Source organism: Balaenoptera musculus, chromosome 11 (genome assembly GCF_009873245.2).
Source record: "Balaenoptera musculus isolate JJ_BM4_2016_0621 chromosome 11, mBalMus1.pri.v3, whole genome shotgun sequence".
Classification (NCBI taxonomy): Eukaryota; Metazoa; Chordata; class Mammalia; order Artiodactyla; family Balaenopteridae; genus Balaenoptera; species Balaenoptera musculus.
The window spans coordinates 50,430,427-50,455,781 of record NC_045795.1 but is presented as its reverse complement, the minus strand read 5'-3'; the positions used below and the strand labels follow the sequence as shown (position 1 = coordinate 50,455,781).

General features: G+C 39.2%; 1 protein-coding gene across 1 annotated transcript in view; it reads left to right on the top strand.

Annotated features, from left to right (window-relative positions):
- GADL1 (glutamate decarboxylase like 1) overlaps window positions 1–7,784 on the top strand; it is a 182,415-nt gene extending 174,631 nt beyond the window's left edge. The window contains exon 15 of the mRNA XM_036870770.1: window positions 6,071–7,784. Coding sequence (XP_036726665.1) covers window positions 6,071–6,244 — 174 coding nt within the window. The 3' untranslated portion in view covers window positions 6,245–7,784. The remainder of the gene's footprint in view (window positions 1–6,070) is intronic.
- The last annotated feature ends 17,571 nt before the right edge of the window (window positions 7,785–25,355 follow it).

Here is a 25,355-nt window from a genome sequence, read left to right as displayed (position 1 = left end):
ATAATGAAAAGCAGTTAATATTTTGTGACATGTGAAAATCATATGATATTGAATATTAAATTTCATTGTCCCTAAATAAAGTCCCTAAATAGCCATGCTCATTTATTTATATATTGTCTAGGGCTGCTTTCATGCTACAGTAGCATAGTTGAGTATTTGCAGCAGAGCTTGTATGACTTACAAAGCCTAAAATATTTACTGTCTGGTGTTTTACAGAAAAAAAAAGCTTACCAAACTAGAGCTAGAGGAACTAACATTCAACATAGCAGCTGAATCAGCCCCCACTATATTGCTTTCTCAGTGTTTATTTGCTTAACCATGTATTGCAATGAGTAGCTTTGGTATGGTTATAAACTCTGTTCTGGGAAATACAGAAGGTGCCAAAGATGTATGAAGTTTAGTGTAAATATAAGGAAATTAAAAACTCTTCCAAGTGACTTTTATAGAGAGAAAAAATATTGTAGATAATTTTCTGCGTTTGATACAACTAACTCTCCTTTAGGCAAAATAATCTTAGAAAAAGTTTTATTAATTACAATAAAACTCTAATAATTTATTCTTCAGTTTATTAGTCTGCCTGCCCACTCCATGTTCTACCCAGAACATGTGCAAATTATTATGAGTTTAGCCTCCTACTCCTTAAAAAATCTTTGCTTCCTTAGAGATTACAGAATGAAGATTTAATTAAATTGAAATTGAGAAAACAACTGTAAAATCTGGAGTTTGAAGAACATCAATTTAGGGGAGAATTTAGCAAAGCACAAATCTTGCTGGGTTAATTAGAAGCTCCGAATGATTCTGCTATCTAGAGTCACAGTAGAAGTGTATGTAGTCTTTGTCCCTCATATTTGCTTAAAGGATCACTTCCTTTTATTACAGGCCTATCTTATCAGTCATGCTGGGTGTTGTGCTGCCCCATATTTTGCAGGTGAAAATGTGACTATTTCACCCTTATAGCATCTGATGGGAAAAGTTGTATAAAGATCCTAATGTCTAGGAGATTTTGAGACATTTATAATCTCTGAACTAGACTTCGAAGAACTGATTTAGAGTTTTCATGATTGGGTTCATGGTTTCACTGAAGTGCCATTGGAAGCAGTTCCAAGACTTAACAAGTGGGACATGTTTAGGTAAACTATGGCACAGTGGTTTAGTGAAAAACAAAAACACGATTCAAAATGGTATGGAGATTATGCCAATATGCAGAAGTAAGTATGAAAAATAACACCAACATTCATAACTAAAATTATATACACCCCTAAGGAGACAAGGGAGTTAGAACAGAGCAGCAATCCTCAAAATGTGGTCTCCAGCACCCTGCAGATCCATGAACTGGGTGTCTGCCATAAGAAAAACATGGGAACCCAGAGTTACTGTTTAGAAACTTTTATAACAACAGTAAGTTTACTGTTGATTTTTTTTAAAAAACACTAATTTAGCTTGTACTTATTATGTCTTCTTTTTACCTTCTTTCTTTTTGTGTCTTTTTAAAAATTTTTTTAAATTAATTTTATTGAAGTATAGTTGATTTACAATGTTTTTTAAATTTCTGCTGTACAGCAAAGTGACTCAGTTATATACACATACACATACATTCTTTTCCATTATGGTTTATCACAGGATATTGAATATAGTTCCTGTGCCATACAGTAGGATCTTGTTTTTATGTCTCTTTTATTTCATTTTTATTTAGTAATTAATTTTCATTTAGTTATTCACTTTTATTGTATTTCACAAAAGAATGTAATGGACTGGAAAAAATAAACTTCCTTACAGAGAGTTTGAGAAACACTTTGTATATTGAAAAAAAATGTGTTGTTTAACATTAAATAAGTTACACATTTTTAAGAAGAAATGTCACTTTATAGACCTGAGGATTTTATTTTAATAAAAGGCTCTGGTGACACCTGGTCAGTTATCTGTTACCAAGTTACTGTACTTGGCCTGAATGAGAGAGTTGTTTTTTTCTTTTCCTTGGGTTTAAGCAACTTTTAAATACCAAATGCTGTTGATGCAGCAGGGGTGTGGCAACAAAATTCTGTTTAAATGGCTAAATCATTGCTGAAACATAATTTAAGGGGGGGAAACAGCAACCCTACAGAAATGTGTCGATTAAGTTCCTGTGCAACCAAATAGAAATGTCAGGATCTTCCTCCACTTAAGATGCAGGGACCAGAGCACTGAGGCAGGAGAAAAGAACTTGATTTACAATTTGGGGGAAAAAGCAGCAGTAAAATAATTGAGAGCTGGAAAGCAATCTCACTCCTGCTAAATTGCTTTCCTCCTTGCGTGCTCCGTTTAGGGACGATATTCGGATACTTACATTTAGTTTGCGCATATTTTCTTTCCCTTGTGAATATTCCATCTTGTCGGATTAGGACTGTTTCTCTGCTGTGATCAGCAAAATAGAATATCCTAGTTGCCAAGAATTGGATTATGCCTGAAGCTTTATAAATAGGAAGTGGTTGATTTTTTTTTTTTTTTTTTTATGTACAAAGGTGACAAGCTGGCTAGTCACGAGAATATTCTGGTCCCTAAATTGCAAAAATGTGGATTCTTTTCAAATAAGCTTTAATTTGGGTTCATGAGAATCAGAGACATGAAAAGCACATTGCAAATTTTAAAGAGTTGGTAAAATATTAACAATAACAACAACCGCTACTACTACAATTATAATTTGTGGCAGATTTAATGAATGATGTTGGTGTTGCTTACAGCTTGCTTTCCCCATGAAGTATTTAAACAAAGGAGGTTTTCCCCTCTTGGCCAGGAGTAATTACCTCTAGGAATTCAGCTTATATTCATGGGTACGAAAATAAGATGTGTGTTGTACTGCCAAACCCTTATTTAGCTGGTTCTCTGAATCACACAGATATTTAGTCATTTCTTTATAATTTTTGAAAGTCAGTGACACAATTTGGCTTAGAAGTTTGCTTCTGATGCCAAGTGTTCTGCCCATGGAAGCAAATTTTTATGCCTTACAAAGAGCAAGAATTTAAAGATCAAAAATATCTTTATATTAACACATCTGAGTGCCTCTTAGTTTTATCTTTCTTGCTCACATTAGGAGATGTTTTTGGTTTGCTAACAAGAAATGCAAACCTGACATTCATTTTGATAAGCGCCTCCTGTGAGCCGCATTAGGAGCTGGAATCAAAATTCTACTGCTCTCCAAAGGTAAGGCATAAATTATCATTTGGGAAAGAAAAATAGAGGAAAAATAAATAGGAATAAATAATGCAAATTAGGTTTGAGCCAAGAACATGCCTGTTTTAAATTTAAAATTTGCTCTAAGCCAGAGCGGATTATATCCTGGGTACCACCTAGAGGAGGATGGAGATAAATAGGAAGGGAATTTTTATTTTAAAAAAAGTCTACAGAACCACAAGCTGTAAGCCCTAAAATTGGTAGTCTGTGACTCTCCTGGGCAGACATTTGCCCCACATGGACCAGATCTTCCTGGCATTGATTAGCACGGGCACTGTGGGCCATGCCTTCTCATACCTACTCTCACACCTACAGGTTACATGCAAGAGCCCACTCGCTCTTGGAATTAAAAATAAATGTACCTTTGTCATGAGCCTAAGTCAGCCCACAGTTCTGCATTGCCCTGTGACTAGGAGGATTTTAAGAGCGGTAAATGACAAATGGGGGGTTAGAAGTTTAAATTACATGTGATTGTGCACACACATGCACACATACACCCACACATGCACATACATACACACCACACAAACACACATATGCACATACATACACATCCACACATGCTTGCATACACATATACACACATGCACAAACACACGCATTCATACCCACATATGCACTAGAAGCCCACCTACCTAAGGGGATGAGGATTGGTCAAGTTAAAGCACATAATCCTAGAAAAATATGTGATGCATACGTAACTTAACTATTTTAACTTAAAACACATCTATGTGCATTTTAATTTCCCCATCTTTCGATGGAAAGGTTTTTTGTTTTTTTTTTCCATCAAGTGAGGATCTCCAAGAGCAAATGAGGCTTTTCTTGAGCAGAGTTCTGATGCTCTGAGGGTGTCTATGGTTCTTACATAAACTATACTCTTCAGGAATCATCTGTCCTTTCCAGCTCAGGTTTCTTTAAATGGAAAGCGTGCTCAGCACCTAGGCAGCCACCTGTGGGCAGATTTGGTCTGGACTCTCAAGACTTTGTTCTAAAGCTTTTACAGCTCTCCCATCACACCTAACTTGATGGCAGTAAATTCTGGCAGCCCCTCGCCTCCTTTATCTGGTCTTTCCAAAGGATTCAACTTAGTTTTTATGGAAAACACTCTCCTTTTCACTTTTCCTTTGCTTAGTACTATTTCACTAGATTTTATAATTCTAATAAGAAATGGTACTTGCATAGACAGCTTTGGAAGAAAACTGATGGTAAGAGCATACAAATTGAAGGGTTTCAAATGGGCATGCGTAAGCATACACAGAGTTACCTACCAGCTTCCAGCTTCAGTATCCACTGGACTTTGCCACTAAGTTTTGCAAAGAGAATGGAGGTGATGTTGGTTTAACCCTGTTTTCCTAATCTAAAAAGCTCAGAATAAAATTTGTGACACATTCCCAGACATTTATAGAACCTGATGGTCTGTATTTTTTCAGTAACTTGACCTCCGACTTCATCTTCTTCTTCTACATTTATTTTTCATTAAAGCTTTTATATTTTCTTTTTATGTTCCTTTTACTGTGAGAGACGTCCAATCCTTCGCTAGAATGACTGTGACTGTGCTTAGTAAGTCTTCGTTTTTGCTGTTGTAAGCACAGTAATAGTTCATGTTTTACAAGATTTAAGTTCTAAAATGAGCACATGATGAAAAAAGTATTTCGCTAAAATGACCCTTGGACATCGCTTCGGAAGGCTTTGGTTGAGTCCAACTATATCTCCAGAGGTCTGAAGCATTGATTCTCCCATAAGCTTGGATCATTTTGTTGAGAGCTGGATGAAGTACTTTGGCTTGTGTTTAGGGAAGTATCTGACAAATCATAGATGTGTTTCAAACCAGAGTGGTGTGGGGTGGTCACACTCTGAGAAGGGCTCCCGGGAACCGAGATTTATGCCCCTCATCTAGGGCATCTTATACCACGTTGCGCCTGGTTTTATTTAAGTATGCGTTTCTCCCTTCTGGACTAGCTAAGTCTCCTCTTCCTGACAGGAGAGGACAGACGCTCATTCTATTCTCTTTGCCCATATTCACTGAGCACATGCTCAGCAACTGTGAAAGAGTTAAAATGAAAATGGAAGTGGAAAATTCGAAAAATGTGTGCACTTGGACTCTCAGGGCCCATTCTTCCCGTGTTCACCAGAAATCCTTAAAATATGGACTTACTAATTTTATTACCAACTGTACACCTCTTAATAAGTGACAGTGGTTATATTTCCTGTTAACAAACAATTATGTTCTATTAATAAACTAATAAACTGGTAGTCTTCAAAATATAACCTCACATAGTACCTGTTTTAGTGTTTTCTTTGGTAGACTGTCAAGGCATGGCTGTTTTGTGTGCTTTTTATCCATTTCTGACTAATCTTTATTCGAGTTGCCTGAACTGGAGTATTTTTTAGTTCCAACAAATTTGGGAACATAACGTTTGACACTTTTGAGACTGTGACCCCTGAGAACACCTGGTTTGATTTTAATGCGGCATCATTGCATCGTGATTTAAGTTTCTGAGCGTGGGCTTAGGTGAGACTGCCTGCTTTTAAATCTCAGCTCTCCCACTTACAAATGCAGGACCTCAGGCTATTTATCTAATCTCTGTGCACCTCAATTTCCTCATCTGGAAAGGGTATATTAATAATATCTCCCTTGTGGAGTTATTGTGAAGATTAAGTGAATTCATCTATCTAAGGCGCTTGAATCAGTACTTATATGTCATAAGTTCTCAGCAGATGATTATTATTAATGTCAACTTTGTGTGTGTAAGAATGGCGTCCACACCAGTGGCTGCCCTGTGAGTAGCCAATGACTGGGTACAATGCAATCATGATGCCTCGGTGTTCTGGTCTTTCACCGCCTCCCTCCTCTCCCATGCAGGTGGCCCCGGCCATTAAGGAGCGGATGATGAAGAAGGGGAGCCTCATGCTGGGCTACCAGCCCCACCGGGGGAAGGTCAACTTCTTCCGGCAGGTGCTGATCAGCCCTCAAGTCAGACGGGAGGACATGGACTTCCTCCTGGATGAGATAGACCTTCTGGGTAGGGACATGTAGCTGTGGTTTTTGATCCCCCAGAGGCAAAGGTCCTGCCCTGGAGGGTTACAGATCCAGGGCATCTGGGGACACATAGGAGATTGCAGCCCTTCTGGTGAGAAATAGGAAACATGCCCCATCCTTGCCCAGCAAAACCAAAATGCTAAGCAAGTAGTGTTAAGGACTCTTTAGCTGCCTGGGTGCTACTGCTGCAATAAAGGATTTTCTCACGGATGATCCCTGGGGCAGAGCCTGGGAGAGAGTTTAGTGAGTACTATGTGGGCTCTGGGTTCTAAGCTTACATTTCTCTTGAAAGAACATCGAAATCAGTGGGTTAAAGCAGTGGTTCTCACAGTATGATCCCTACACCAGCAGCACCTGGAAACATGTTAGAAATGCAGGTTCTCAGCCCCGCGCCAGACCTACTGAATCAGAAACTCTGGGGGTGGGCTGGGTATTCTGAATTTTAAGGAGCCTTCTAGGTGATTCTGAGGCAAGGTAAAATCTGAGAACCAGTAGTTTAGCACAACTTTGAATTGACTGAATAAGCACTCTGATGTGTTGCCAGCAAAAGGATATCTAATATTTCAGTGGTTCCTGAGTTGGTCTCTGAAAATGCAGCTGTGGCATCTGTAGCACAAATGTTTAGGGTCATCAGAAGTATATCAATGCTGTTTTTTAAAAGAGAAACTATATAAGATGGTTACTTTATAAAAAGTATCTTTTATGCAGACTAAATGTTTATTCTCAAAAGTTAAAATTAGCCATTATCTATTATAAATTATTTAAATTAGAGATAAGGATAAAAGACAAACACTTTGTAGTGTAGTCCTTTTAATCAAAGCAATAGTCCTAATTCACTTCCCCAAATCATTCATGTCATTAATTGGGAGTAGACGTTAGGTATATATATATCTCTAATAAGGTACCTCTTTAAGCTTGAGGGGCCCTTTTTTTATCCTGTTCTCTGCTTGTAGGAAATAACCAGAATGAAGTCCAGGGTTATACAACATTCCCTTTCTCAAGCTTTGAAATGTCAGTGTAGACTATTAAGTGATTTATATTGGGCAGAGAATCTGGGAATTAGAGGTCTTTCAGGGCAAACACCTCCTCCATTTCTCCTGAGAATGGATAATTGTAATTCTATCTAATCCTGGTCCTAGATTTCTAGCAGAATTTTCTTTGACTAAGAAATAAACAGAATTCAGAGGTGTGGGTGCAGAGGTCAACAAAGTATAATTATGAATCTAGTTAGAGCTGTGATTTGGAAGGCACGTGATCGAAGATTGTTCAAGTATTAGACGTAGCATATTCAATAACCATTTTGTATGCCTTCCCTAACTTATTTAAATCGTGAAGACTTAAAAAGCAGATGTGTACTATTTGCTTTTATTCCATATTCTCATTTTAGGGTGTGTCATTTCTCAATATCTCCATCAGTCAAAGAATAATCTTTCTCTGAATTACTTCAGTCTCTGGTGATAGGTATTTGTGTGTGTGTATTGAATTTCTTGTTGCCTTTTTGTTTTAAAGTCTTCCTAAAATGTTCTGAAATTGATGTTTGCAGTAATTTGGGTTTAATGAAATAAAAAGCGATGTGAGCACACCGTGTTTGGCTTTTCTTTTCCTGTCACCCCCTCTTTACTGGATTGTACCAATACATTTTATTTATTTATTTATTTTGTAAGTAACACATAGTCATTTTATTTTATTTTTTATATTTTTAAGTGTTAAAATCTTTTTTTTAATTTTTATTTTATATTGGAGTATAGTTGATTTACAATGTTGTGTTTGTTGTCAGTGTACAGCAGCTTGATTCAGTTATACATATACATTTATCTTTTCTTTTTCGTATTCTTTTCCCATATAGGTTATTACAGTGTTGAGTAGAGTTCCTGTGCTGTACAGCAGGTCCTTGTTGATTATCTATTTTATATATATTAATGTGTACATGTTAATCTCAACCTCCTAATTTATCCCTTCTACTACATTTCCCCTTTGTTAACCTTAAGTTTGTTTTCTAAGTCTGTGAGTCTGTTTCTGTTTTGTAAATTAGTTCATTTGGTACCAATACATTTTAGAAGTAATTTGGGCTCTGTTGGCATTTTAGTTAACTAATTGAGAGAGGAGGTTGGAAGTGGTCTGTTTTTTAGTTAACACCTTGAATAAAGTGGAAAAAACAGTTATAGCCAAGTATGGATTTGCCCCTTGTTCAGCCTTCCTTCATCTACAAGGCAGGCCATGGGAGACTCAATAGCCCGAGCTCAGCTCCTGTTGGGCCTTTTTTTTGAAAGATGACAGTTCCTTGCTCAATGGCAAAAAAAAAACAACAACTGCTACCAGTACTTTGAACATCCCACTCCTTTCTCCTTAAAATGTTCAGATATACCACCCCCAATCAGGTATTTGACTGAATGGTCAAGAAAAATTTTTTGATGAAAGGTTAATTGTAATTCATTCACCCTTTAAATATATTGCTAATGGGTCTACTGTGTTCCAGACTGTTATCTAGGTGCAGGCAATACCCAGTGACTGAAATAGACAAAATCTCTGCTCCTGTGAAGCTCTCTATATCCTTGGGGCTGACAATCAAGTCACTATGTAACAAGTCAGGTGGCAATGTGTATTTTGAAGAAAAAGAGAGTAAAGGGATGGAGTATGGCAGCAATGAGGATGGACTTGGCTGTCGGAGAGAAGTTGGTTAGGCAGGGCCTCCCTGACAGGGGAACCTCTGCATGGAGATCAAGGAAGTGGAGAGAGAGCCCTGTGGGTATCTGGGGAAAGGGTGTTCCACGAGGAGGGCTTGGTAAGCTAAAGGCTGAGGAGCTGCCCTTGTGATCCATCCAAGGACCAACGTGGAGGTAAGTTTGGCTGGAGTGGAGGGAATGATTGGGGTGAGTGGTAGTCAGGATAGGGTTATGGAATCAGGGACGTATCTGGGAGTCAGGACACTGGACCATGTAGATGGAGACTTAGATGGACACACACTGGAGCATCTGAACAGGGTATTGACATGATTCAGCTTATATTTTGGGAGGATCACTCTGATTACTGTTTGGAGAATAGGGCGTGCATGGGCAAGGGTGGAGATCAAATGGGGGCAATTGCAATAGTGCAAACAAGAAACCATGGTGGTTTCTGCTAGAGATGTAGTGAAGGAAGCGGTGAAAACGGGTCTGATCCCAGAGGCACTGAAAGGTGGAATCTTGGCTAATGGTGTAGAGTATTTAAAAAGAAATGAGAAATGAAGGATAGTTTCATTTACCTTTGGTTTGGGCAACCATAAGAAAGGAATTGCCATTACTGGGATGAGGGCTGCAAGAGTAGCTTTACCTGGTTTTGGTCATGTAAAATGTGAGCTGTAAGTCAGCCAACCAGATATGATACAAGAAATTACTTACGAGTCTCAACTTCTGGGGGGCCGTTAGGCTGAACCAATGAAGCATTGGACACCCAGACCATTAAAGTAAATGCCCCTGGGGCAGGGGGAGTATGTGGAGTGCTATAGCCAAAAGGAGAAAGATAATATAGGTTTCCTGTTTCTTTAGCCTGTTAGTCCTGCAGGTGTGGTGTTTCTCATGGCAAATTCCACAAGTTTGAGCCTCCTCTAATGCAGAAAACCAAGGATGATGGTGACAATAGCTAACATTTACTGAGTCCATACGACATGCCAAGGACTGTGCCAGCTAGTACATTTACATGGTCTTACACACACCTCACAAAACTCGATCAAGGTGGGAGTTTTATTATCCGCATTTTACAATCAAGGAACCTGGTACACAAATAGTGTAAGAAAATTCTCCAAGATTATCAAACTACTGAGTGGTAGACCCCAGGGTCAAATCTAAATCCATCCAGAGCCCAGGCTCTAAACTTCTTCACTTTGCTACTGTAGATGTATAGAGAGAAAAGGGTCATCTTGAACTAATCCTAGCAATCTGACTGTGTCTGACATCCCACAGTTACTTGGCAAACAGAAACATCAAGAACTAGGTTGGTCTAAGAGGACAATAATTATATCATACTGTCATGGCCCCTTTCTCAAACCAGAAGATAGGAATTTTCCTGTCTGCTTTTTGCCATTGAAGTTGGAGGGCAATAGCCTAGAGGGCATTTTGATTTGAAATAGTAAGAAATTTTAATAGGGACCCCAGTGGAGGTGAGAATAAATATTTTCTTAGTATTTGGCCATTGCTTTCTCAGACCTTTGTGAGCTCCATGCCCACATGGGCAAATGCTTACTTGACAACTCCACTCAGGTCCCACTCAAACTCAGCGTGCCCAAAACTGACTCAGGATTTTCTACACCCCTGTTCAAACAAGTTCCTTTGTCCATGCTTCCATCTCAGCGAAGGACATCATTTTCTATCTAGTTCAGCAAACCAGAATTTATAATTGATGCTTAATGTCTCTGTCTCCATCTCTCCCCCACTGTCCAGCCTACGAGCAGACCTTCCTTGTTGGATTTACCTCCAAAACATGTCTCCAATCCATCCATTTATCCCAGCTCCATTGTCATGTCCAAATTCCAAACTCCTTTCACCTCTCCTCTGGACTATAGCTATAGCCTTCTTACTGCATCCACACATTGATTCTGGACTTTGTCCCATCTGCTCACCAAACTGCAACCATATTAAAACACAGACTGATCCTATCTCTCACTTTCTGTTTTACAAACTCTGCAGAAGATCTTCAGAAAAGCTGTTGGTCGAGCAAAGCTAATTAAAACTTTATTAGCCCTACCGAGTATGGAGCAAAACTGCCTTGAAAGAGTTTCAGTGGGGTCTCAGAAGGGGGAGTTGAAGAAGCCTATTTACAGGCTTCAGGTGTGTGCTCAAGTGGCTTAAGGCGGGTCTTTTAAGGCAAACTGGTTGGGACACAGTCCACCATGTAATGGTGTCGGGTTGGTGGGCACAGCAAGGGGAGTGTCTTGGCACAAGTCTCCATAAATAAATTGTGTGATAAGTGAGCTGTTTCTACAGCTGAGCCCTCTTTTGTCCTGATGGGAGAGATGAGTCAAGTGTTTCTCTGGATAAGCTGGTTGGCAGGAATTTCCTAAAGCAAACAGTAAAGTTACTCACTGATTTACAACATGAACTTTCTGAGCGAAAATCTCCTGGAACAAAATTAAATCATGTTGGCGTAGGTGATCGCGGTCCTGATAGTTAAGCTGTACGAAAGCAGGTGATTTTAATTCCCGGGATAAAGATCAAATTCTGCAAGTGGCTGCCAAGGCACTGTGTCCTTCCAGCCCCATACAGGTTGTGTTGTGCTGTCCCCCACCTGATGGGAGCCGGAAGTTGGGCTTTTTTCAGATCCCACCCCTCCTTTTTACCCCAGCTGTCAAAAGCTTTGGCTGTAGCCCTGCCTCTTCCTACAATGCTGTTTCCCCCTCCACCTAGCTAAACTTCTGCTTACACTTCTGATCTCAGCTTGATTCTTTGTTTCTTAGGGATGTTCTCTGCCTGCCTTCCACCCACCCAAAAGGGGATCCGCCCCAATATAAGCTCTCTATAATTTTCTTAAAATATTTGTATCACTATTTGTAATTATATATCTCTATGCATTTAAAAATTAGACTATAATATCCATAGGGGGCTTAGCACATAGTAATTAATAAATAATCGTGGCTGTGAGGAAGGTTGGCAGGTAGGTGCATTTAGTTTGCCTTTGGAGATGATAACTTCTTTATTTAGGGAACACCTGGATACATGAATGTAAAATAACTAACTCATGTCTTAGAAAAAGCTCTTAAATCGCCTTTAATCTTTTTTTTAATTTTTGAATTTTATTTTATTTATTTTTTAATACAGCAGGTTCTTATTAGTCATCAATTTTATACACATCAGTGTGTACATGTCAGTTCCAATCGCCCAATTCATCACACCACCACCACCCCCCTGCCGCTTTCCCCCCTTGGTGTCCATATGTTTGTTCTCTACATCTGTGTCTCAGTTTCTGCCCTGAAAACCGGTTCATCTGTACCATTTTTCTAGGTTCCACATGTATGTGTTAATATACGATATTTGTTTTTCTCTTTCTGACTTACTTCACTCTGTATGACAGTCTCTGGATCCATCCACGTCTCTACAAATGACCCAATTTCATTCCTTTTTATGGCTGAGTAATATTCCATTGTATATATGTACCACATCTTCTTTATCCATTCATCTGTTGATGGGCATTTAGGTTGCTTCCATGACCTGGCTATTGTAAATAGTGCTGCAATGAACATTGGGGTGCATGCGTCTTTTTGAATTATGGTTTTCTCTGGGTATATGCCCAGTAGTGGGATTGCTGGATTGTATGGTAATTCTATTTTTAGTTTTTTCAGGAACCTCCATACTGTTCTCCATAGTGGCTGTATCAATTTACATTCCCACCAACAGAAGTCACCTTTAATCTTAAAACACATGCTACAAACTGAAATGTCAAGTGTTCTGGTTAGTATATGCATCCCTGCAGGAAAAGAGAAAAGTTTCCCCCTAAAAATGAATTTAGATTGACTTATATGAGAAAACTTTTCTTCTTGGGAGAAGCATGATTTTGATTTCTAAATATTTTCTCACAAGAGAATGTCAGGCTAAAGCCACATTCATTTTAAGAATCACAAGTTACAGGTCGGTTAACATTTTATGAACACTGCCTGGGACCCACTCATATTTGACATATTCTGCAATTCTGACTGATAGCTGATAACAATGTAGAATACAAATAGCCACAAAATGTAACACAGGTGAATAGTGAGTCCTAAACAATTCTTTGCTGTTATTTGAAGGCTCTTCTATGGGCAGGTCGTGTTCTGCTGCAGACCAAGGGATGAGAAGGTTGTTACACCGTAATGGAAACACAGTTGTTCTCTCTGCAGGGGAGGCCTTTCTGTGGTGGGCTGGGTGGGGCAGGGGGTGAGCATCGATGCTGGAGGGACTTCACTACCTCCTCACCTCCCTGCCCGTGGAAGAGGACCCTACTGTCACATTGGAGAACGTGTGCTAAGCCTAAAAATATGTCTTCCAATCCTACTTAAGTCAACACGTGAGTTGAATTTTTAGTTGAATGATTATTAGGTTGTGTTCTAAAACCCAAGTGCCGTGTTTTTCTAAGGCCTCTCACATTTGGGTCTCCAGAGAGGACTTTTCTAGAGGATAAATTTTGGTATTTCTCACATCCTTGGGGCAGAACCACATACCTCAATCTGCATGGCTTCTGGGGAGGTCTTATATTCATATTAGAGGGATTTGCTGGTCTGCCAGGCAGGAGCACACACATTCCTTCGAATCTGGTGTGCAAATGATAAGGATCTGCTTGAGATTCTCCGCTTCCTGCAAGCGCTGGATGCGCGTTATAGTTGCAGCCACATAATCAAGTCTAGGTGGGAATTTCTGCATCATGTCTCCTAATGTGAACAATCCAGGGTGAAGTGCCAATCCTGGAGATTACTCATAAGCAGATTATATGACATTTGGGCCTGTTCCATCCCTCCTGGGGCTAAAGCTAAACCACTGGAAAAACACTCATGTGCCTAATCCTGTGTGATTTCTTTCTGTCTTTACCATCTCTTTAGCATATTACCTGAGCTGCACATAACCTCTGGTTTAATGCTTAGTCAACAATAAAACTGTCACCTTTGTGGCTAGATTTTATTCATTAGCAGAAGATTTTATTTATAATATTAGACTTCCCCATCAATTATTAAAAATCAGTTGCCTATATTTGTGGAGTCTATTTCTGGGCTCTTTATTATTTTATTTTATTTTATTGAAGTATAGTTGATTTACAATGTTGTATTCTATACAGCAAAGTGACTATATATATAGTTATATATATATGTATATATATATACTTCTATATATATATTAAAAATATATTTATATACTTTTTTATGTTCTTTTCCATTACGGTTTCTAACAGGATATTGAATATAGTTCCCTGTATTATACAGTAGGAGCTCGTCGTTCATCCATTCTATATATAATAGTTTGCATCTGCTAATCCCAAACTCCCATTCTTTCCCTCCCCTACCCCTCCTCCCCTTGGCAACCATAAGTCTGTTCTCTATGTCTGTGAGTCTATTTCTGTTTTGTAGATAGGTTCATTTGTGTCATATTTTAGATTCCACATATAAGTGATATCATATGGTATTTGTCTTTCTCTTTCTGACTTACTTCGCTTAGTATGATCATCTCTAGGTCCACCATGTTGCTGCAAATGACATTATTTCGTTCTTTTCGATGGCTCAGTAATATTCTATTGTATGTATGTACCACATCTTCTTTATCCATTCATCTATTGATGGACATTTAAGTAGCTTCCATGTCTTGCCTATTTTAAATAGTTCTGCTATGAACATAGGGATGCATGTATCTTTTTGACTTATAGTTTTCTCTGGATATATGCCCAGGTGTGCGACTGCTGGATCATATGGCATCTCTTATTTTTAGTTTTTTGAGGAAACTCCATACTGTTTTCCACAGTGGCTGCACCAATTTACATTCCCATCAACAGTGTAAGAGGGTTCCCCGTTCTCCACACATCTCTAACGTTTGTTGTTTGTAGAGATTTTAATGATGGGCATTCTGACTGGTGTGAGGTGGTACCTCACTGTAGTTTTAATTTGCAGTTCTCTAATAATTAGCAATGTTGAGCATCATTTCATGTGCCTACTGGCTAACTGTCTCCTTTGGAGAAATGTCTGTTTAGGTCTTCTGCCCATTTTTCGATTGGGTTGTTTGTTTTTTTGTTGTTGAGTTGTATGAGCTGTTTGTATATTTTGGAAATTACGCCCTTGTCGGTTGCATCATTTGCAAATATTTTCTCCCATTCCATAGGTTGTCTTTTCATTTTGTTTATGGTTTCCTTTGCTGTGCAAAAGATTGTAAGTTTGATTAGGTCCAATCTGTTTATTTTTGTTTTTATTTCTATTGCCTTGGGAGACTGACCTAAGAAAACATTGGTACAATTGATGTCAGAGAATGTTTTGCCTATGATCTCTTCTAGGAGTTTTATGGTGTCATATCTTATGTTTAGGTCTTTAAGCCATTTTGAGTTTATTTTTGTACATGGTGTGAGCGTGTGTTCTAACTTAATTGATTTATATGCAGCTGTCCAACTTTCCCAGCACTACTTGCTGAAGAGACTTTTTCCCATTGTTTATTCTTGCCTCCTTTGTTGAAAATTAATTGACCGTAGGTGTGTGGGGTTTTTTCTGGACTCTCTATTCTGGTCCATTGATCTGTATGTGTGTTTTTGTGCCAACACCACCCTGTTTTGAATACTGTAGCTTTGTAGTATTGTCTGAAGTCTGGTAGGGTTATGCCTCCTAGTTTGTTGTTTTTCCTCAGGATTGCTTTGGCACTTCTGGGTCTTTTATGGTTCCATATAAATTTTAGGATTATTTGTTCTAGTTCTGTGGAAAATGGCATGGGTAATTTGATAGAGATTGCATTAAATCTGTAGATTGCTTTGGGTAGTATTGCCATTTTAACAATATTAATTCTTTCAATTCAAGAGCATGGGTTATCTTTCCATTTTTTTGAATCATCTTTAACTTCCTTTATTAATGTTTTGTAGTTCTCAGCATGTAAGTCTTTCACCTCCTTGGTGAGGTTTATTTCTAAGTATTTTTTGATGCGATTTTTAAGGGATTATTTGTTTACATTCCCTTTCTGATATTTCATTGGTAGTGTAAAGAAATGCAACCGACTTCTGTAGTTAATCTTGTATCCTGTTATCTTGCTGAATTTATTTATCAGTTCTAGTAGTTTTTGTGTGGAATCTTCAGGGTTTTCTATATATGGTATCATGTCATTTGTGTATAATAACACTTTTACTTCTTCCCTTCCAATTTGGATACATTTTCTTTCTTTCTCTTGTCTGACTGCTGTGGCTAGGACTTCCAATACTATGTTGAAGAGAAGTGGTGAGAGTGGGCATCCTTGTCTTGTTCCAGATTTTAGGGAGAAGGCTTTCAGCTTTTCACCGTTGAGTATTATATTGGCTGTAGGTTTGTCATAAATAGCTTTTATTATGTTGAAATATGTTCCCACTATACTCATTTTCATAAGGGTTTTTATCATGAATCAATGTTGAATTTAATCAAATGTTTTTTCTGCATCTATTGAGTTGATCATGTGGGTTTTGTCCTTTCTTTATTTGATGTGGTGTATCACATTGATTGATTTGTGTATGTTGAACCATCCTTGTGACCCTACGATGAATCCAACTTGGTCATGGTGTATGACATTTTTTATGTGTTGTTGGATTGTTCCTAGTATTTTGTTGAGAATTTTTGCGTCTATATTCATCAAAGATATTGGCCTGTAATTTTCTTTTTTTGGTAGTGTCTTTGTCTGGTTTTGGTATCAGAGTGATGGTGGCTTCATAGAATGTCTTTGAGAGTGTTCCTTCCTCTTCAGTCTTTTGGAAGAGTTTGAGAAGGATTGGTATAAGTTCTTCTTTGTATGTTTGGTAGAATTCCCCAATGAAGCCATCTGGTCCTGGACTTTTGTTTGTAGGGAGGTTTTTTTTTTTTTTTTAATTACAGATTCTATTTCATTTCTAGTGATAGGTCGTTCAAGTTATCTATTTCTTCTAGATTCAGTTTTGGTGGGCTTGTATGTTTCTAGAAAGTTGTCCATTTCTTCTAGGTTGTCAAATTTGTTGGCATATAATTGTTCATAGTATTCTCTTATGTTTTTTGTATTTCTCTGGTAACAGTTGTGATTTCTTCTCTTTCATTTCTGATTTTGTTTATTTGTGTCTTCTCTCTTTTCTTCTTGGTGAGCCTGGACAGAGGTTTGTCAATTTTGTTTACCCTTTCAAAGAACCAGCTCTTGGTTTTATTGATTTTTTAAATTGTTTTTTTATCTGTATTTTATTTATTTCCTCTCTGATCTTTATTATCTCCTTCCTTCTGCTGACTTTAGGTTTTGTTTGTTCTCCTTTTTCTAATTCTTTTAGGTGGTAGGTTAGGTTATTTATTTGAGATTTTGCTTGTTTCTTAAAGAAGGCCTGTATCACTATGAACTTTCCTCTAAGAACTGCTTTTGTTGCATCCCATAGATTTTGAATGGTTGCATTTTTATTGTCATTTGCCTTAAGGTATTTTTAAATTTCTTCTTTGATTTCATTGTTGACCCATTGGTTTTTTAGTAGCGTGTAGTTTAGTCTCCATATAATTGTTTTTTTCTCGTTTCTTTTTCTGTGGTTGATTTCTCATTTCATGCCATTGTGGTCATAAAAGATGCTTGAAATAATTTCTGTACTCTTAAATTTGTTGAGGCTTGTTTTTGTGCCCTAGTACATGGTCAGTCCTAGAGAATGTTCCATGTGCACTTGAAAAGAATGTATATTCTTCATTTTTTGGATGTAATGTCCTAAGATATCAATTAAGTCTAACTATTCTATTGTATCATTTAGGATCTCTGTTGCCTTATTGATTTTCTGTCTCGAATGTAGGCTGTTTATTCTGATGACTGTAGCCGTAAACCGAAACCTCAATTAAAATAAAGTCAGGATACTAGAAGGGGAAGCTCTCACATCTTATGACCATAGCAGAGCCCAAAAGGAAGAAGAAAGACGTTCTCTTTATGTCTGGCAAGGGCTCAACCAATGAGAGACTGTCACAACTCAGCCAATGAAAAGCCACTATTCTTCAAAATCTTAATTCCTCCAGCCGACTCTTTGTTTACTATAGCCCTTTTAACTTCTTTTCTCCCTCTTTATTTATTTTTTAATTTTTAAAAAAGTTTTATACACTTTTTAAAGGTTACTTTCCATTTACAGTTATTACAAAATGTTGGCAGTATCCCCCATGTTGTATAATACATCACTGAGCCTATCTTTCACTCCGTAGATTGTACCTCCCACTCCTCCTTCACCTCTCTTTAAAAGAGTTCTCCTCTCCTTGCTGTGCAGGGGACTTGCATGTGACTTGCCATGGTTGCAGACTCCAAATTGCAATCTCTTGAGGATCCAGAGTAAACCCATTTTTGCTGGAGAAATAAATGGCAGTCTATTTGTTTTAGGTCAACATAGTTTTATAGTGTGTCTTCAAAGTAGATAGAACTTAGTTCGCTTTCAGAATTGTTTGTGCTATCCTAGTTTCTTTGCACTTCTACATAAATTTTAGAATTTTCTTGCTGATATCTACCCAAAAAAGTGCTAGGGTTTAGATTTAATTGTCTTGACTCTACAGATCAAATTGGAGAGAATCGATGTCTTAACAATATTGAGTCTTCCAATTCATGATCACAGAATAGCACTCCATTTATTTTGGTCTTTTATATTCCTTTTATCAGTTTACTGTAGTTTTCAGCATACAGATCCTGCATACAATTTGTTAGCATTTAAACTGGTAGAGCTTTTCTCACTTTGGGGGGGGAGGTGTCACAATTATGCCGTCTTCTGCTCCTTATCCTGTTTTTTCACTAGTCAGGCTCAATCTGTATATTTTTCAATGAATTTTATAATCTAAATCATCTTACTTCTTTTAATTAATTTTGATATCATTTCCTTTTTCTAATAAAATAGATCCGTACTGTCTACTCAACACTTTGTAATTATAAAAAAAAATTGGAAAAAACCCAGTGTCTTTGAGTAAGGTGAATGAAGAAATTGTGGTATATTCATGTGTATTAAAAGGTAAACTGAAACATATTAAAAAACCAAAAGTAGTTAGGAGTGCTCCACAGACCAGAGCTAGGGGCAAGTTTTTATACAGAAGACATGGCTCATCTTCCTCAAGAGTCCATTTTACCCAATGATTTGTGGAACATTATGTCTTTTTTAAAAATTTTATTGGGATATAGTTGATTTACAATGTTGTGTTAGTTTCAGGTGTACAGCAAAGTGATTCAGTTATACATATATGTACATTCATTCTTTTTCAGATTCTTTTCCATATAGGTTATTACAGAATACTGAGTAGAGTTCCCTGTGCTATACAGTAGGTCCTTGTTGATTATCTATTTTATACATAGTAGTGTGTGTATGTTAATCCCAAGATCCTAATTTATCCCCCTTGCCACGTTTCCCCTTTGGTAACCATAGGTTTGTTTTTGAAATCTGTGAATCTGTTTGTTTTATAATAAGTTCATTTTTTTCAAAATTAGATTCCACATGAGTGATATCATGTGATATTTGTCTTTCTCTGTCTGACTTACATCACTTAGTATGATAATCTCTAGGTCCATCCATGTTACCGCAAATGGCATTAGTTCATTCTTATTTATGGCTGAGTAATATTCCATTGTCTCTATGTACCAGTTCTTTATCCATTCATCTGTCAATATACATTTAGGTTGCTTCCATGTCCTGGCTATTGTGACTAATGCTGCCATGAACATTGGAGTGCATGTATCTTTTTGAATTATGGTTTTCTCCTAATATACACCCAGGAGTGGGATTGCCAGATCTTTTTTTTTTTTTTTTTTTTTGGATTGCCAGATCTTATGGTAGCTCTGTTTTTCATTTTTTAAGGAACTTCCCTACTGTTCCCCATAGTGGCTGTTACAATTTACCTTCCCACCAACAGTGTAGTTGGGTTCCATTTTCTCCATGCCCTCTCCAGCATTTATTGTTCGCAGACTTTTTGATGACTGGTGTCAGGGGATACCTCATTGTAGTTTTGATTTGCACATCTCTAATCATTAGCGATGCTGAGCATCTTTTCATGTGGTTTTTTTTTTTTTTTTTTAAACAGTGTGAGTAAAATTTACCTCTTGAAATTGGCTTCTTGAAAGTTGGCCCTGTTTTGAATTCCTTTTTGGTTACCTACTGCAGGACATTTCTTGAGGGCAGGTATATTTATAGCCCTGCAGGTCTTGTTAAGATGAAGTACCCATAAGCACCAGTTTTAAAGTTTTTGTTATGAGAAATGCCTACAAGGCAGCAGCATTTCTATATGCCCCACTCTGGCAACTTGGGCAACCAGAGCCTTAGGAAATTCGCGTTCCTGGGTTATCAGAGTGGAATGTGCTAGAAGAAACTCCTGAGGGCTTGTGTCTCATTACTTCTTCCCCCTTACCCTTCACCCACCAGACAAACCCCAACCCTGCAAAACCACTACATTGAGGGTGCTGTCATCTGTAGGTGGGGCAACTGTAAGGAAGGAGGATAGAGGTGGGAACCCCACCACCAGGAGATGTGGAGACCAGGTGACTTTTCAAAGCTCTTCCAGACCAGAGGGTCCACCCTTCTTTGGGTGCAATTGGCTTGGTTTAGCTTTTGAAGGGCCTGCCTGGATCTGGAGCTTGTGGTCCCATCCAGAGGGGACCAGGCACTACAGGTCCAAGGGAGGCTCATTTGCTGGTACATCCTCCCCAGCTCCCTCAGCCCCATGAGAGTCCAGCCTTGGGACCCAAGCCTGCTCAGGCTCCAGGGGATGTGACACCAGCCCAGGTCACCGAGGCCTGAGGAGAATAGAGTAGGCATTTCTTTCCTTTTTTTTTAAATTTTTATTTTCTGTTGGAGTATGGTTGATTTACAATGTTGTGTTTTTATGAGGTGTACAGTAACGATTCAGTTATACATATACATGTACCTATTCTTTTTCAGATTCTTTTACCACATAGGTTATTATAGACTGTTGAATAAAGTTCCCTGTGCTATACAGTAGGTCCTCATTGATTATCTATTTTATATATAGTAATGTATATGTGTTAATGCCAACCTCCTAATTTATCTCTCTCCCCTCCTCAACTTCCCCCTTCGGTAACTCTAAGTTTCTTTCCTAAGTCTGTGAGTCTGTTTTTGTTTTGTCAATTCGTTCATTTATATCAGTTTTTAGATTCCACACGTAAGCAATCTCATATGATATTTGTCTTTCTCTGTCTGACTTCCCTTAGTGTGATCATTTCTAGGTCCATCCATGTTGCTGTAAATGGCATGATTTCATTGTTTTTTATGGCTGAGTAATATTCCATTGTATGTATATACCACATCTTCTTTATCCATTCATCCGTCCATGGGCATTTAGGTTGCTTCCATGTCTTGGCTGTTGTAAATAATGCTGCAGTGAATGTTGGGGTCCATGTATCTTTTCGAACCATGGTTTTCTCTGGACATATGCCCAGAAGTGGGATTGCCAGATCATATGGTAGCTTTGTTCTTAGTTTTTGTTAAGGAACCTCCACACAGTTCTCCATAGTGGCTGTATCAATTTACATTCCCACCAGCGGTGCAGGAGGGTTCCCTTTTCTCTACACCCTTTCCAGCATTTATTGTTTGTAGACTTTTTAATGATGGCCATTTTGACTGGTGCTAGGTGATACCTCATTGTAGTTTTGATTTGCATTTCTCTGATAATTAGGGATGTTGAGACATTATGTCTTTGAAATTTGACATCACAACTTCATTTTGGAGTAGATAATAATAATTAATGCTTACGTGCACCAGTCTCTGTTCTAATGACTTTGAAAACAGTAACTCTATTTTTATAGTAATTCTTACTACTCTCTCAGGTAGGTCCTGTCATTACCCATTTTACATGGTAAGAAACCAAAGTAATAAAATGATTAAAAGGCTCATGCCATGTCAGTCATTGTGGAGCTGACAATAATTTGAACCAAACCAAGGAGATCTGACTCCAGAGGTCCCAATTTTAATGATTTTGTTATGAATATTTAGACAAAATATGACATTTCAAAGGCATTTCATCTTTCTGGTGACACACCAGCACCAGGGCTATCATTATTCTATTGTCTACACAGCAGGCATGGAGGGGGGAAGATTCGAGGACAGTTTCAGCAGCACCGATTGCATGGGCTGCACGCAGAGTGAGTTTTTAGGATCAGGGGTGTGTGTGTGTGTGTGTGTGTGTGTGTGTGTGTGTGGAGAAAGAGTGAGGGAGAACACACATTTCACACCATGTGCAGTTTTAGCTTAATTAGAATAGGAAGACTATTAACAAGCTATTTTTAAATGCACCAAAGATCAGGAGGTGTATTAGAATTAAATTACACCGTGTGAGGCTGATTGGCAGGCCATGTAATGGGGGAAGGTTCACAATCTTGTCTTTATCTGCAGTTTGCAAAGTAGGCCCAAAAGCCATAGCCCCACACCCATAGTCTGGAGCTATAATTATCCAAGTAAAAAAAGAAATACTAATTGGAAATGTGATAAGCAACGATTAGGCAGCCTATTTCAGAAGGAAAATGAACAGAATTGCGGATGCCAACTGTGGTGACTTTTGTGAAAAAGGATGGACACACTTGCATAGATGAAAACTTCTCTGTCACCCTGGGAAGGGTTTTCCCTCAGGACTAGACTATTAGTGTACACCCTGTCATTTGCATAGCGAGCTTAAAACAAAAACCACCACTGCAAACTAGAAACTGCCAGGCACAGAGAGCGCCTGCATTCCAAAGCTGCTGACGGGTGCAAGGACCAGGACCCCGCTGAGGGCACTTGGAGACTTACTGCCAACCGGGAATGCTCCCGACTTTGTAGTAGCCAGGACTGAAATAACCCGGGTAAAACGGAGCCTGTAAGGGGGGGCGTCAGAGGACCTTGGCTCCTGTTTTGGCTGGAGCACTTGGGCTGGAGCCCAGAGTCCATGTGCCTTTGAGGAATGACTTTTGCTCCCTGATGGCCACCCTGGCCCCTCCAGTGTGCACTGCATCTTCCTCCTGTGGATTTGACCCTAAAGAATCATACCTCGAGCATTCCAGGACTCCACCTTGCCCTTCAACTCCAGCTTCATCTTGTGTTCAAGGTCTACATGCGGGCTCTGGAGTCTGACTGCTTCAGTTCCAATCCTGGCCTTAAGACTGCTCACTGTGGGACTCTTAGTAATACCTTGCTCCCTGCCTGTTTCCTCACCTCTCATATGGAAGTAAGACTACCTCATAGGTTGGTGGTGAAGATTAAAGCAGATAAAGATGGTAAAACACAGAGAATGATGTTTGGTGCTTCCCGAGTGCTCCATGAATGTTAGCAATTCATACGGATTTGCTTCCTTGTGGGGAGCACGCCAACCTCATCATTCATATTCCCAGCCCCTGCAGTTGCCAAAAATAAGGACTGTTATCTACTTAATGCATTTTAAAAAGTCAATTCAAGTTTTTAAACCCAGCTATATTTCAAGCAATAATATTTGTGAAAGCCCAGGGTAAATGTGTTTATTTTTTCTAGTACATGTTAAAATAAAAACAGACCCACTAAAATAATGTTTTTAAAGGTTGGCACAATCTGAAACCATCTGAAGGAGTGGGCACACTCCACACATTAGGCAACACTATTCACTCGTCCTCCAGTTGTGCTCTCGGCAAGAATTTAGACAGCACTTCTCATGTGAGTGGAAGCAAGTGGAGCAATAGAGATAAGAGCACACCTTCCTTGTTCCCACTGTGCAGACAGACCCCCGGGGGGTGGCGGTGGATGAGAACAATGATGGTGCTATGGGGATGTTTCATGGTGGTGCAGCCCTCTCATCCTGCTGGGCAGGCCAGGTCCCTCAGGAGACAATACGAGAAAAGAACCAAGCATTATTCCAAATTATTATTTCAAATTTGAGGTCCAGGACAACTTGGCTTTGCAAGCGGACCTACCTCTGTGAGACCCTAGGCTTCTTACTGGAGTCCTCCGAGTGTGATTTCTCATCTGTAAAATGGGCACAGTACCTACCTCACGGACCTAGCCTCGGCAGGTGCTCAGTGAATGGGCGTCCTCCCCAGATGACCAGTACTCACCCAGGACAGGAGCTTCCCTGTGCTCCAGGCCTGCAGTGTGTGTCCACTTCTCTGTGTTAACGCCCTCTAGGATGTATCTCAGTATCGGCCTCTTTGGAAAGCAGCCCTGGCACACTAAACCAACCGAACACTGGCCAGAATGCACTGAAGGCTTTCCAAGTTCAAGACGCAACACCAAAAGCCTTGCCAGTATTCCTTACCACAGTGGTCACTGGTATGGGATGAAGCCTGTAAAATCCCATTGTACATATAATTAAACTGAGGCATGGAGAGCTTAAGTAATTTGCCCAGGTCACACAGGTGGTAAATGGAGGAGCAGGAAACTGCTAAAATTAGTAACCTCTAAAACTGCCAAGCTACTAGTTAAGACAGCACTACAACTAATGCCCACAGTAGTACAGGACCCCGTCATCCAGCTAAGTGATTCTCAGCTGAGAGTGACGATTTTTGTCCCCCAGAGGACATGTGGCAGTGTTTGGTGACATTTCTGGTTGTTGCAGCTGTGGGGCGGGTGCACTGCTGGTGGGAATGCACATACTGGCGCAGCCACTATGGAGACCGAGCAGTGTGGACAGTCCTCAAGAAGTTAAAGATAGAGCTACCACACAATCCAGCAATTCCACCTCTCGGTATTTATCATCTGAAGAAAATGAAGACATTAACTTGAAAACATATCTGCGCCCCACGTTCACTGCAGCATTATTTACGAAAGCCAAGATAACCATGCAACTTAAGTGTCCATTGATGGATGAATGGATTTAAAAAAAGCAGCGTATGTATACAATGGAATGTTTTTCAGCCATAAAAACATAAAATCTTGCCATTTGTGACAACATGGACAGAACTTGAGGGCATCACGCTTAGTGAAATAAGTCAGAAAAAGGCTAATACCATATGATCTCACTTATATGTGGAATTGGAAAAAACAACAAAACAAAACAAGATTCAGAGAACAGGCTGGTGGTGGCCAGAGGCAGGGGGTGGGGAGTGGATGAAGTGGGTGAAGGGGGTCAGAAGGTACAAACTTACAGTTTATAACATAAATAAGTCCTGGGGATGTAATGTGTGACAGCATGGTGACGATAGTTAATAATACTGTGCTGCATATTTGAAAGTTGCTGAGAAAGTCAATTTGAAAGTTGCTGAGAAAGTCAATCTTAAACGTTCTCATCACAAGAAAAAAAAATCCTGTAACTGTATGATGACGGATGTTAACCAGACTTACTGTGATCATTTCTCAGTACATACAAATATTGCATCATTATGTTGTATACCTGAAACGTACAATGTCGTATGTCAATTATACCTCAATGAAAAAGCTCCAAGTGGGATGGGGTGGCTGGGTAGAAAGGAAGAGGGAGGAAGCGTGACACATGGCCGGGGCTGGGGGCTGGGGGCGGGGGCGTGGCGGGGGTGGGAGGTGGGGAGATAGCGGCAGCCTG